This window comes from Oratosquilla oratoria, chromosome 12 (assembly GCF_046742065.1).
Source record: "Oratosquilla oratoria isolate Oo_2021 chromosome 12, ASM4674206v1, whole genome shotgun sequence".
Classification (NCBI taxonomy): domain Eukaryota; kingdom Metazoa; phylum Arthropoda; class Malacostraca; order Stomatopoda; family Squillidae; genus Oratosquilla; species Oratosquilla oratoria.
Genome location: NC_134788.1, coordinates 56,911,425 through 56,925,152, shown reverse-complemented (window position 1 = coordinate 56,925,152; position 13,728 = coordinate 56,911,425). Strand labels below are relative to the sequence as shown.

General features: G+C 37.6%; 1 protein-coding gene across 1 annotated transcript in view; it reads left to right on the top strand.

Moving 5' to 3' along the window:
• The window catches only part of LOC143030414 (receptor-type tyrosine-protein phosphatase alpha-like), a 292,993-nt gene that overhangs the window by 182,188 nt on the left and 97,077 nt on the right, over nt 1-13,728 (top strand). The window contains exons 17-19 of the mRNA XM_076193561.1: nt 3,150-3,237; nt 3,473-3,549; nt 12,980-13,123. Coding sequence (XP_076049676.1) covers nt 3,150-3,237; nt 3,473-3,549; nt 12,980-13,123 — 309 coding nt within the window. The remainder of the gene's footprint in view (nt 1-3,149; nt 3,238-3,472; nt 3,550-12,979; nt 13,124-13,728) is intronic.

The following is a 13,728-nucleotide window of genomic DNA, read 5'->3' as shown; positions in this document are numbered from 1 at the left end:
CTGGAGACATAGTGTTTGCCATTCAACGTAAATTGATCGTAATATTAGGTTACCTTAAATTAGATAATAAGATGGAGGATTATAAACATGGGTAACTTACGAAGGATGACTAGTTGCAGGAGATTTGCAGGCCAGCAGTAGAAGAATACAAAATTAAAACCTCCTGCCCTGAGAGGTCAGAGGGCATGTAAACAAGATGACAGTACAAAGTAATGTCCTCATTATTGTACTTACCTTGTTCCATTTTGCTTGAATAGGTAAATATTCACTAAAAAACCACTATTGGAGAAATAATATTGGAAGTACAGTACAGGAAAACTGTATATTTTGACTACTGTCTGTAGTCCTCTTCAGCAGAATAGTTACAAGAAGTTGAAGTGCAAGTATATATGAGGTAGTGAGGGGTACCCCTTACTACCTCATATTTACTTGTACTTTAACTTCTTGTAACTATTCTGCTGAAGAGGACTACAGACATTAGTTGAAATATACAGTTTTCCTGTACTTCCGATATTATTTCGCTGATATTGGGTTTTTAGTGAACATTTACAAATGTGTTATAACATACCTGTTTCCAATTAAACAGGTAAGTTCATGACATATAAATTCTTATATGTCACGAACTAGACTTTGTATTTGAATTAATGTATCAAATCTCGGCTGTGATCTGTACAGGTACTACGATCCAATCTCTAGTATGACTATTTGCCTTTTTTAAAGGATCAATTCCCTTTCATAATGTAGAAAATAAAAATCTTAAATTTACAAACAAGAATTGAGGGGGTAAGTACAGAGGCATGGGAGGGAGTCTCCTGTGATGCCTATGTCTTTTGCCTTTTATACTAGAACCACATGACATGAGTGCCAAGGACAGGTGCTGATGTGTGCCTACATAAGCCTATTCTATCACTATTTGCCCAGCTCCCCACAACCATCTACTTCCTTATTAATGTGTGAAAAAGGCTTACAAAATTTCAATCATTACTTATCCAAGCAAAACGGGACAAGTACAATAATGAGGATACTACTACTTCATAGTGTCATCTTGTTCACATGCCCTATGACCTCTAAGGGCAGGAGGCTTTAGTTTTGTATTTCTCTGCCGCTGGCTTGCAAATCTCCTGCAACTAGTCATTCTTTGTAAGTTTCTTATGTTTATAAGCCTCCATCTTATTATCTAATTTAAGGTAATCTAATATCATAATCAATTTACTAAGAATTGCAAACACTACAGCTCTAGCTAGGATGTGGCTTATGGCGCCATACCACATCCCTTTGTGTCAGTGGCGTGTCATGGAACATGACAACACAAAGAAAAAAACTATATGAAGAGGTGATTGTATCTACCACTTGGAATGTAGGGGAGGCAGAAAGGAGAAATTTAAATGTGTTTGAGATGGAAGTGCTTCAGAAGCATGTTGGGGGTTACAAATATAGATGAGGAAGTGGGGAGAACAGTGATGAAATGGCAGATGGCAGACAAGGTTAATGAAAAAATGATGGAATGATTTGGGCGTATGAAAAGAATGAGTGAAAAAAAAAAGTGTGGAAGGCAGAACTAGATGGAGTGAATTTGAGGGAAAGACTGAGGATGAGATGGTTGGATGGGGTAAAGGAGGCCGTGGGTGAAAAAGGCAATCTCTTTTGAGCAAGGAAAGAAGAAGGCAAGAGATGGGTGTGGGTGAAGATAGGTACTTGTCACTGACTAGCGTTTGTATTTGAAATGATGTATTGACTCTCGGCCATTATTCAAACAATTCTTTCAATCCAGGGTGATATTTTGCCTTTTTTTCATAGGTTTCCTAACTTCACTTGGATAGTGAAAGTGGTTATGTACAAAACTTATTTTACATTATACAAGCAAGATTATTGACTTACAATGAAATTGGGTGTGAACATAGTGAGAGCGTGGGAGTCAAAAGGGAGGGCCAATGCCCAAGCACTAATTTATGCTATGACCATACGACATCAGTGCCAAGGACAGGTATGATACCTGCCTACATAAGCCTATTCTATCACTCTTTGCCCAGCCCCACACAACTCTTCTACTTCTTTGTGTGTGAAGAAGGCTTACAAAATTCTAGTCATTACCTATATAACAACTGGGACAAGGTAAGTATGGTATGTATATGAGGATACTACTTCATAGTGTCATCCCCTTCCCCTGACCTCTGCAGGGGAAGGCTTCATTTTTATATTCCTCTGCCATTGGCTTGCAAATCTCCTGCAACTAGTCATAAGAAAAAGCATAATATAAGTTTTATATTGTTATCCAATTTAAGGTAACCTACTACTTTGATGAATTAGATATTATAATCAATTTACTAAGAATGGCGAACACAATGGCTCTTGCTAGGATGTAGCTTATGGCACCATACCCATGTCCCTTTGCATCATTGATGCATCATGGAACATGGCAGTGCTGAATGGACAATGATTTGATGCAGGCTGAAGGGAATTCTTATCTTTTGTATTTATGCACGAGGGGATGAGGAGGGAGGGTCACTATAAATGGAGCAGTGGGGATAAACCAGCTTAGGCTGTTGGATCCTGCTGTGGATGTGATTCATCTTGCTGCAATGTTTCTGACCCAGGGAGTGCAATAGGGATAAACCTTCATCCACAAGGAACTAAGATAAAAAGGAAACAAATAGGTGATTGATGGGAATGAAATGGGTGGGGATTAGGATGCATGCCTTGGCTGGCTACTTTTCTTGCAAGGAGGAAGATTATTATCATTATTATTACTTCATCTTATTATCATAATTATTTTTTTATAGTTCCCTTCTCATCTTGCTAACTGATGATATAAAAACAGCAGGACTCTTACACATTACAGATAGTAGTTCAAAGAGTTCTAGCATGATCTATGGAAAGATCTGAGGATTGTTGCCAGTTGCTTTAGGCTTGTGGCCAGAGAAACTCCTTTGTATTTGTTAATAATCAGTGCCTCTATCCTTAAAGGCAATATCATGCTGAAGAGATGGAATCATAGATGTGGTAAAAGAGGAATTAAAGCAGCATTTGACTGAATAGAGCTACAAATTATTGTGTTTCATGACACCCTATTTTTTTTGGTTACGATATAATTTAGAAATAGTCTACATTTTATTTTAATACCTTGCTGAAGTTTTGTTATTCTCTTGCAGAGTGTGCCACGGAAATTTAACAAGTCCATCACCGCTGCATTATTGCCTGAAAATATAATGAAGAATAGATACAAGGGCATCGTACCATGTAAGTGAATTATTATTATAGTCTGGCAAAGGTAGGTATTAGGGCTGTTATTAGATAAAACATTGGTTTCTATGAAAACATGGACAACCTGCTCATTTATCATGTTGGATATGAAAGCAGTACTTTGATATAACTATTATTTTATTTACATATTCAATGAAATGGTCATGCATGAGATAGATACATTTCATTTTATGAAATCCAAATGCTTATATGTGGATTTTTTTTTGTGCAGATGATGATAAACGTGTAGTTCTTTCAAAACTGCCTGGTGATGACTTCTCTGATTATATTAATGCCAGCTACATCACTGTAAGTGTAATGGAATATCACTGTAATTGACCAATTCACTGTTAGGGTTCTATTTGCTATAATTACATTATCACCAGATTATAATTAACTTCTTCAATTAAATGATTGAGTTTTTAGACTTCTTGGTTAAAGTACATGGACTTACAGAGTTAAGGCAGCGAGAGAGACTTTTCTCAATGGGTTCTTGATCAGTGGAAACTGTCGAGACTGAGATTATCTATCCCCATCCCCTGTGTGAACATTACCCCACCCTAGACAGAACTGACAGGTGCTGAGGAAAGAAATCTTAGCAGTTGTCATGATGTTTAAAGATGACATATATTTGCCTAATTGTAGTATACAAGAAAGGAGCAAAGTCTTTTGGGCCCTGTCTCCTATTCTCTAATTGTTTATCCTACCTACCTAGTCTAAAATTCTCCAACGTAGGCTATATCCTTGATTTCCAATTAATGATATTTAGATTAACTCGTGTATTGTTTGAGCTTGGGCTATATCACCTTCTAAGCTGTCATGATCTGGCATTGTTTTTTTATTGTCTCAAACCTGTCCATGATTTGAACAATCCTATCAATCCATTGCCAGCATGCCTATCTCCCCTTTTTATAATGGCTAATTCCTTCTTCTCCAGATTTAAGAAAAGGTGAAGTGCAAAAAATATAACTTTTTTTTTACTTACAAATGATACAAATAGATTTATGTAATAATAATATAGGGATGAGAATAAGGTGGTGCACATGAGATATAGCATACAACCCGTGTTTCATACATCTCATATCTTTATTTTGTATGAAGAAGGTTTATAATTTATCATTAGTTATCTATCTAAGTCTCCTGTGCCGTCATCATTCACAACATCTGATCTTGGGTCACGTCATCCCCATTTCTTGTGCTCCTCTGCCACAACTTCATGTTATTTTCTCCTTGGGAGGTCCGTGGTTAAACCTCTAAGTTTAAGTTTTCTATAGTTCTACATGTTCATATATCTTAAACGAGTTATGACCAATTTCATTTGAAATATATCTTGGCACACAAACATCAAGTATGAACATTACATATTTCATAATTATGTTTCACCATATATTTCTTAGTTATGTGGATGAGCATTACCGTATTTTTCGGACCATAAGGCGCGGGCAAAATCCTTAAAATCGCCCAAAATTGGGTGGTTCGCCTTATCGTGAGGTGCGCCTTATGTGTGGCTTCATTGCAAAAAAATGCCTCGGACAGTGACATACTATTTTCACACGTTTCGTAGCTAGCCTGCCGACAGCGACAGTGCATAGGCCTAGTAAAAGTTACAACCAAGTTATAACCAAGATGTATGTATCTTCACAAGAAAATTGCGAAAACTTTGACAGTTTTCGAGTCCATGCCACCGCATTCATTAACGCTATCATGGCTATGACATGATAGCCTCTACAACAAAGACAGCCATTTTACATTGGTCTAGTCTCGCTCCACTCCAACTGTAGTCATTTGGGTATTTTTTAAGTTTAGACCATGGGCGCAATAGAAAATTAATTATTAATTTTGTAAATTAAAATGTATCAACGTAATATGCAATTTTGTGGGCGGAAATGAAAAAAAAAATACCTTGCTACAAGCAAATATGCTAATGAACGAAGTCGGTAGCATAGGAACTGTATACCCCGTAAGCTGAGAGAGTGGTTGAAAAGCCCGCCAACGTCTCTCACAACGACGACAACGAGGACGAGCCGGATGACATTTAATTTGCAGGTAACGATTTATTAAACACAGGTTAGGTTAGACGTCGGCATCTATCATAACAAACATGGCGTACCATTCGTCTGACAAGACTACGTTACTTACGAAATCTGTTTTAGTAACTTCTTTTTTTTCCGCTCACAAAATTGCATATGATGTTGATACATTACAATTTACAAAATTGATAATTAATTTTCTATTGCTATATTGCGCCCATGGTCGAAACTAAAAATTTACCTTCATTTTTAATCTTGTGTTTTTAAGTGAATAGAGAATTCCGGGAATAAAAGTGCTAATGCTGGTTTTATTCCCTACAATTCTCGTAACGTGTTTATGTTGTTTTTTAGGGGTATTGGTAGGGCAGACCATCCATGGAGGTGGTCTGATTTCACTGACCAAAATAAAAAAGATATATCATTTATTTTTAATTTTGCTAGATCCCAAACGATTTTTCTCATTCGACAACGAAAATTATCAGTTCTGAATGCACTCACATAAGCATGATTATCCGATGACGAGACCAGCTGCGCCTTATGGTCAGGTGCACCTTATGTAAGGAAGGGGAATAGCAAATTACGGGTGCGCCTTATGGTACGAAGCGCCTTATGGTCCGAAAAATACGGTACATAATTTATACATGATACATCCTTGCATAACACAATGCATATCATGTGACTTGAGCTATTCTAAATATTTATGCATCCATACGCAAAATTGTACTTCTTTACATCCTTTACACATGTGGTCTTAATTTGTTCCCCCATGATCTCTGAAAGCCCTCCCATTTTTAATCAGGAGTTCTCTTCTATCAATGCAATCTATCCCCTCTAGTGACCTGAATATTTTGTAATTATACCACCTCTTTCTCTTTGACCTTTCGAAGTTGGCAGATCCAGTGCTTCTAGTCTTTCCTCATATGGCTTATCTGTCAGGCTGGGAACCATTTTGGTAGCTGTCCTTTGTATTCTCTCAATCTTGTTTATATTCTTCATCCTGTGTGGCAGGTGTATTTACCTAATTATAGTATACAGGAAAGGAGCAACACAACTAGGTAAATACTTGTTGGGTCCTGTCTCCTGTTCTCTAATTTTCTGACACCTAGACTCAAATTCATGTACATTTCCAATTTAATCTATACCCTTAATTTCCAATTATCATATATAGATTTGAACTCATGTATTGTTTGAGCTTAGGCTATATAAAATTCTGAGTTATTCCACATATTTGTACATCTATATGAAAAACTGTATTTCTTTACATCCTTTCAATATGGTCTTAATTTATTTCCATGACCTCTTAAAGCCCTCCCATTTTCAATCAGGAGATCTCTTCTATCAGTGCACTCTGTCCTCTTTAGTGATCTGAACACTAATCATGTCACCTCTTTCAAAGTTGGGAGACTCAGTACTTTTACTCTTTCCTTATGTGGTATCTGCCAGGTTGGGGACCAGTTTGGTTGCTGCCCTTTGTATTCTCTTAATCTTGCTTATATCCCTCACTTTGTGTGGAGACCATACTGACTTTATTCCAGTCTTGGATGTATCAGAGTTTCAATGAGTTTGTTCATCATCTCTTCCCCCATGTAATGGAACACCACTTTAATCTCTTCCACAATCCTGCTAATATTTTTGTCAGGTGACAGGTTGTTTATCATCAACACTCACAAGTCTTTCTCCTCTTTTGCTTTTGTAATAGATTTGCTTCCCAAGGAATAGTTTAAGGATGGCCTTTTGCTGCTATTGCCCTTTTACAGTACTTTGCATTTTTTGGCATTGAACTTCATTTCTCATTCTTGGCTCCATGCTAAAATAGTGTCTAGATCTTTTTGCAATATTTTACCATCCTCCTCATTTTTCACAAATGATTTTTGCATCATCTGCAAACATGTTGGCATAGCTTGTTGTTCCTTCCATCATGTCATTAACATAGACAAGAAACATTATTGGTACAAACACTAAACCTTGTAGAACTCCACTTGTTACTGCTCTCCAGCTTGACATCTTATCCTTTACTAGTGTCCTCATGTATCCTTCAAAAAATCTTTAATTCATTCTAATAATTTGCATGTCAGTCCTTCAACATGCTCCAATTTCCGCAGAAGTCGACTGTGGGGGTACTTTATCAAATGCCTTCTCTAGGTGTACACGCAGACCACCCACCCCTCTCTCTCTTGCAGCACATCAATCACTCTTGAGTAAAAGTTTGAGTAAAAGTTTGACACACATGACCTTCTAGAAGGTCATGTGTGTCAAACTTTTACTCAAACTTTTACTCAAGAGTGATTGATGTACTGCAAGAGAGAGAGGGGTGGGTGGTCTGCGTGTACACCTAGAGAAGGCATTTGATAAAGTACCCCCACAGTCGACTTCTGCGGAAATTGGAGCATGTTGAAGGACTGAGATGCAAATTATTGTCTGTCAGAAGGTTCATTTTCTCTAGATATTTGGTTTATCAATCCTTCACAATCTTTTCACTATTGTGCTGGTTAATGATACTGGCCTATAATTTAGTGGTGTTTCCTTGTTTCTACCTTTGTGAATTGGCACCACATTTGCCCTTTTTCAAACAAGTGGCACAATACCTTCTTTCAATGTAATAAGACTGGATCTTGTCTGCTAGTTGTTCCCTATATTTTTTAAGGGGACCGGCTGGTCAAGAATCGATGAAAATTGGGAAAAAATGAAAAACTGGGAAAAAAATTCTACATCTGCATATGGCAATCAACAGTCTGTATGCGGAGTATTTCATCAAAATTCACCTTATTTACGTAGTTATGGTAAATAAACCCCCTCCCCCCAACTCGACCCCATCTCGGCCCTATGATACGTATCGGTCACTACAATATATATATTATTGCAATAAATAACAATAGTTTGTAATGATTGAGTGCTATTGCTAGTGACTTTTGGCATCTCTGTCTCTGTACCAGAGGTTATATATAGACCCCAGAATGGGTAGATGCCTCAGAAAGTGACCTTTTGTGCCGAAGGCTGGAGTACCGCAAGGGTCAGTCCTTGCCCCCACTCTGTACAATCTATATACGAATGACCTGCCAGAGCCAGCTTATCCTCGCAACCAGGCCCTAACTCTTTCGTATGCGGACGACACTAACCACGTAAGCAGACACAAAACGCTGCAGGGAGCGTTACACGTAATGCAAAACATCCTAGATGGGGCACACGCGTGGGAGCAACAGTGGCGTATTAAGACCAACGCGTCGAAATGCAATGCTGTATACTTCTGCTGCAAACGAACCAACAGAACAATCACAAACACTCCTCTTAAAATGAACAACACAAACATCCCAGCGAAAGACCATACCCGTGTGCTGGGTAGCACACTTGATAATGGCCTTACCTGGACCCCACACTTCCGCAAGCAGGGAGCGAAGGCTAGGGCTGTGCTGGGTAAGCTCAGACGCTTCAAAACTGCAACACTGAGAACCAAACGTCGATTGTACCTAGCCCTCGTCAGACCGATTCTGTGCCAGTCCCCGGGACTAAGCCAGCTGACATGTGCCACTAATAACTACGAGCATCAGAAGGTTCAGAATGCTGCTGTCCAGTTCATCACGGGCTCGCGATGGAGCGACTTCAGAACCACTGAGTCTCTACACCAAATTTCCAACATCCGTCCACTCAACCAACACAAACACAAACTTCACTCAAGACACCTAGAAAAACTGCACGCCAAACACAAACATCTGATACAACATATTACACCTAGACCACACCGTACAGACTATCTGTCAGCTGCGCCCGTCCCACGTGCGGTGTACATGATAAGACGTGTATAACCGTACCTACAAGTAACACACCCCTTCACCAGCTTGACTGGTGATAACCGCAATAATGTAATAATAATAATAGTAATGGTAATAATGATAATGATAATAATAATAATATCACATTAACTGACAGGCTACTCAAACCCAACCTGGGGTAAAACAGGAATTCTCATGCCTTACCTGGGGCTAATCAGGAACGCCCTCTACACGCGGGAAGTGAAATCTACTCACTAACCGTAAATTACACACACACACCTCTCACGAACATAGCCGCATCCCACGCACAAACATATACACTTCCTTTTTCTTCGACTAAAATTCGTTTCCTTTCTCACTTTCTCTTATACTACATCTTCTCATTTCAGTTTACCTCCCACTAAAGATTTTTCCGTTTCTCCCCCTTTCTCTCCTACTACGTCTCCTACCATTTTCCAAACTTTCGTTGGTGATATAATATGCTCCTCCTCCCGGCATTGGCGCCGCCGTCCAAGTTCCTAGCCCAGTTCTCCTAAGCCACGACAACAAATAAGCCCCTAATCGCTCGCAATTCGCCCGGTGGCAATAGCCCTCTTTTATACACTACTATCTTTTCATTCTCCTACAGACATTCTTCCCCTCCCACAAAACCCGATCCCGCGCAAGCGAGGTGGTCTTTCCTTGGAATCCAGAATCCAGAATCCAGAAAGCGATAAGCAGTAGACAGAAATTGAGTGATATGCTCCACTGCAAGCCACCATCAATCCTTTTGTCATTTGACAAGCTGTTATATTATTTTTGAGATGCCACGTCCTTGCAAGCAAACCAAACACCTTCAGAAAGCTAGGAAAAGGGAAGAATTACAAAGTGAGCAAGCTATGACACCCTAATGTAATAACCTGCCTAAAATGCAGGTAGGGGCCAGGAGCCAGAAGACAAGATTATATGACTGGACATCAACATATATGACTGAATATGAATAAATTTTATTCTAAATATCATCAACATTCAAGCCTAAAAAACTAGATAAGGAAATGCCATGATATCCCTTATTTATATTAGTATGTAGGGGTTCAAAGTTAGTGAAAACTTTTACGGCCCGTATCTCAAAACCTAAGTTTTATACCTTCAAACTTCTACTCCTCCATAACTTCTTAATCAATTTCAATGAAAATTCACACATAATATGTCTAAATCTACTTGATTGATAAAATAGAATGTTCTTTTTAATATCTGAAAGGGTTAATTTTTGCCAAATTTTTTTCCCCCTATTTGAAGGGGGATGGGGTGGGAAAAAATATAAAAATAAAATTCCACAAACTTATTACTTTAACTAAAATTTCTCTCTATTAGTTTGAAGGTCTGGATAAGGTCCTTCCACCATATTAATTTCATTCATGTAGAGCAATTATTATAGGAGGAGTAGTCATTTCAAAATTATCAATTTTTTTGAAAGGGAGGTGGGGGGGGCAAAACATGAAAGGGTTGCAGATTAGTTTTTTTTGGCTTAGGAAAGATGTATATGGTGTCCCTAACTCCTGGCATAAATTTCTGTGGAATAACCCAATTAATAAAGATTTTCATCTTTTGATCAGCCGGTCCCCTTAAGTATCCAATATGAGATCCTGTCAGGTCCTGAATATTTTGTCGCATCCAATGATCCCAGGAGATTTTGCAGTTCCTTCACTTCTACATATATGTTAAACCAGGTTTTTTGCTCCCCTCACTTCTCTCCAAAAAGTTGTGCTCTTTTGTGAAGATCAATTGGAAACATTGATTCATTATTTCTGCCTGAGGTGAAGCCTCCTTAAAGACCTCACCATCTACTATTAACTTGGCGATTTCTTCTCTGTGTCTCAATTTACCAATGATGAACCATACTGTTTCTTTATGGTCATTGAATCTCATAAAAGACATTGACAATTGGAAAAAGCACAATTGCGAGCCACAGAACTGTTTCCAAATGTCAGAAATCATACAGAAAAAAAAAAGTAGACTGAAGGGTGACTTGATACAAATCTTTAAAATCCTAAAGGGAATTGACAACATCAAAAGTGATGAAATTTGCACATTGTGTAATGTCACATTAGGTAACTACATATGATTATTAATGAATGGGTGGGCGAAATGTATATTACACCTTCATGAAATCGTGTCCATTCCCAAGCAGCATGGAGAAGATGGTAATTGTTCGAATATATTTATGCAATGTTGTTTGGGAAATCCTACATTAATTCAAATTGTTATGAAATCACAAGATGTTTATCGTGTTTTGTTGCCACCATCCCAATCACAATATATATTAGAATATGTGGTAGCTCGTGACCAACACACTGTTCTATTCCACCCCACACACACTTTTAAACCATTTGTGTTATGTTATATTTGTGAGATCAAGAGTAAAGGGAATTCAAGGAAATTTCTAAGTTACATAAAGTTTGCTTTACTGATCTATGAGACATATTATTTTGATCCTTATTCACACTTATAACTTACAATTCCTCCTTAATCTATACTCAATGCAATATTAATGTGATATGAATAATACATAATTACACTCATAGCAAACATATGCGTGGGGGATAAGTACATAACGCTTCCCCACTGTACAAGAATGTTCGTCCCTCTTTCCTTGATTTTTCTATCCAATTACATAATGATAAACATTGCTCAAAAAAGAATCAAAATCCTTACCCTAAATTCCAATTATGAATAATTCATGAATATACAGTAGTAGTACTGTAGGGGGTAATGATTTAATACCCTCAATGGTGCAAGTAAAATATGTAAAAATTAAGTCAATAACCTTTCAGCCACTTTTGTAAATATTACTCTACAAATTTAGCTATCCTAATATCCAGCTAATAACCTAACCGTATAATTTTATCATTGGGAGACACTCTCGCCCACAATCCCTTTCTTTTATGATGGTATAGGTTCCTCCAATAGAAAACATAGAATTCTTACAATCGCTATGCATCTCGCTTCTAGTGTAATTATATGTCTATTCAACCTTCCTATCCCATTTGTATTCCTGTCGAGAGGGGGGATCTTGTGTTGAATCTAATACATATAAAATTACTTACTACTATATAAACATTTTCCATAATTTTCAATGATATTTCACTAAACCACTTGAATCTACCTGTCGAGATGGGGGAATCTGGTGTTGGATAACTACCCCTCGCGTGATACTCGCCGGGTGCCCACGATTGTGTTTGTATCCCTTAACGAAGGTCCTGTCTTACAAGTCAAGGTTCTGCTACCTTGTTTCATAGTAGAATTATGTTCAAAATAAAAATAAAAATATTCCTCTTCTGGAATCCTGAACTGGAGGGTGGGAATTTTTCTCCTTCACCTAAATTTAAGCTTCCTGATCGGTTCTTACACACGAATAAGTCCTCATGGCGTAATGGAGGGGTGGAGTGAGAAATGTCATTTCGCCAATTCCTACCTGCGATTAGTCATGTAGACCTTCGAGAAAAAATAAACAAAATAATACACAATTAAAGCCCTGGCCTTACAAATGAATGCAAATCAGACAATAATAGTCTCAAGCTGTCATGACGGAGATTTAATTTGGAAGTGGGTAGAAACAGCTTCACCATGTAGTCAGTGCATGGAATAAACTTCCTACAAAGGCTGCAATGTAGTACATTTTAAAGTTTTAAGATTGATTTAGATAAACATCTAAACAATATGCTGTAATGCCTGCCATTTTTTTGTTTTTTGTTTATTCATTATTATTTTTTTATCTATTTATGAATAATTGTTATTTTTGTTTATTTGTTATCTATTTATTTTATTCATTTATCTACTTTTTACCCACATCCAACCTAATTATGGACCAAAAGGTCTTCTTTCAGCATGCTCATCCTTCATAATTCTTTGTGCTAAATCAACAACAACAAAAATTATTCTTTCCTTCCTTTTTCTTTTCAGACAAAATATAGCAAAAAGTTTTATATTGCAACCCAGGGTCCAAAAGACTTCAATGTTAACACAATAGCTGATTTCTGGCGAATGGTATGGGAAGTAAACTGCCCTGCTATTGTCATGGTAGCCAGACTTATGGAGAATGGTAAGGTTAGTAAATGTAGTAATTTGACCATGGTCTAGTCTGACTTAAACATGTGTAATTAGTGTGTCACACTTTGGCATTTTTTTTTTTTTTAACCAATTATTCTAAGTCTGGCCATGATTTGAACAATCCTATCAATTCCTCTCCTTCCGGGATGAAATGAAGGTGAAATACAGAGATACTTATTTTTACTAACACCATGATATGAGAGATGAGAATGAAGGCACAAGGGGTGTACAGCACACAGTCCCCTTCATATACAGACACAATGAAGAGTTGTCGAAACTAGATTTAATTTTTGTAACAGAACCTGAAATTGTGGATAAAATCCAATACAAGACACCAATTGGAAAGAGTGACCATATTCTCATTGAAACTGAGCTAAAGGAAGAATTATACATAGAGAGAAATGAAAACCATAGGAAAGGAAGATTGATGTACAACAAAACGGACTTTGCAAAACTAAAGAAATTCTTCCAGAATGGAAACTGGGAAAAATTTTACATGGAAGAGACAAAAATGGAAGAGAAATGGAATACCGTATCTTGATGGATAATTACAATGAAGGGGTAAATAGGCACGTACCAAGACAGAAGCGAGAGAGAGTGAA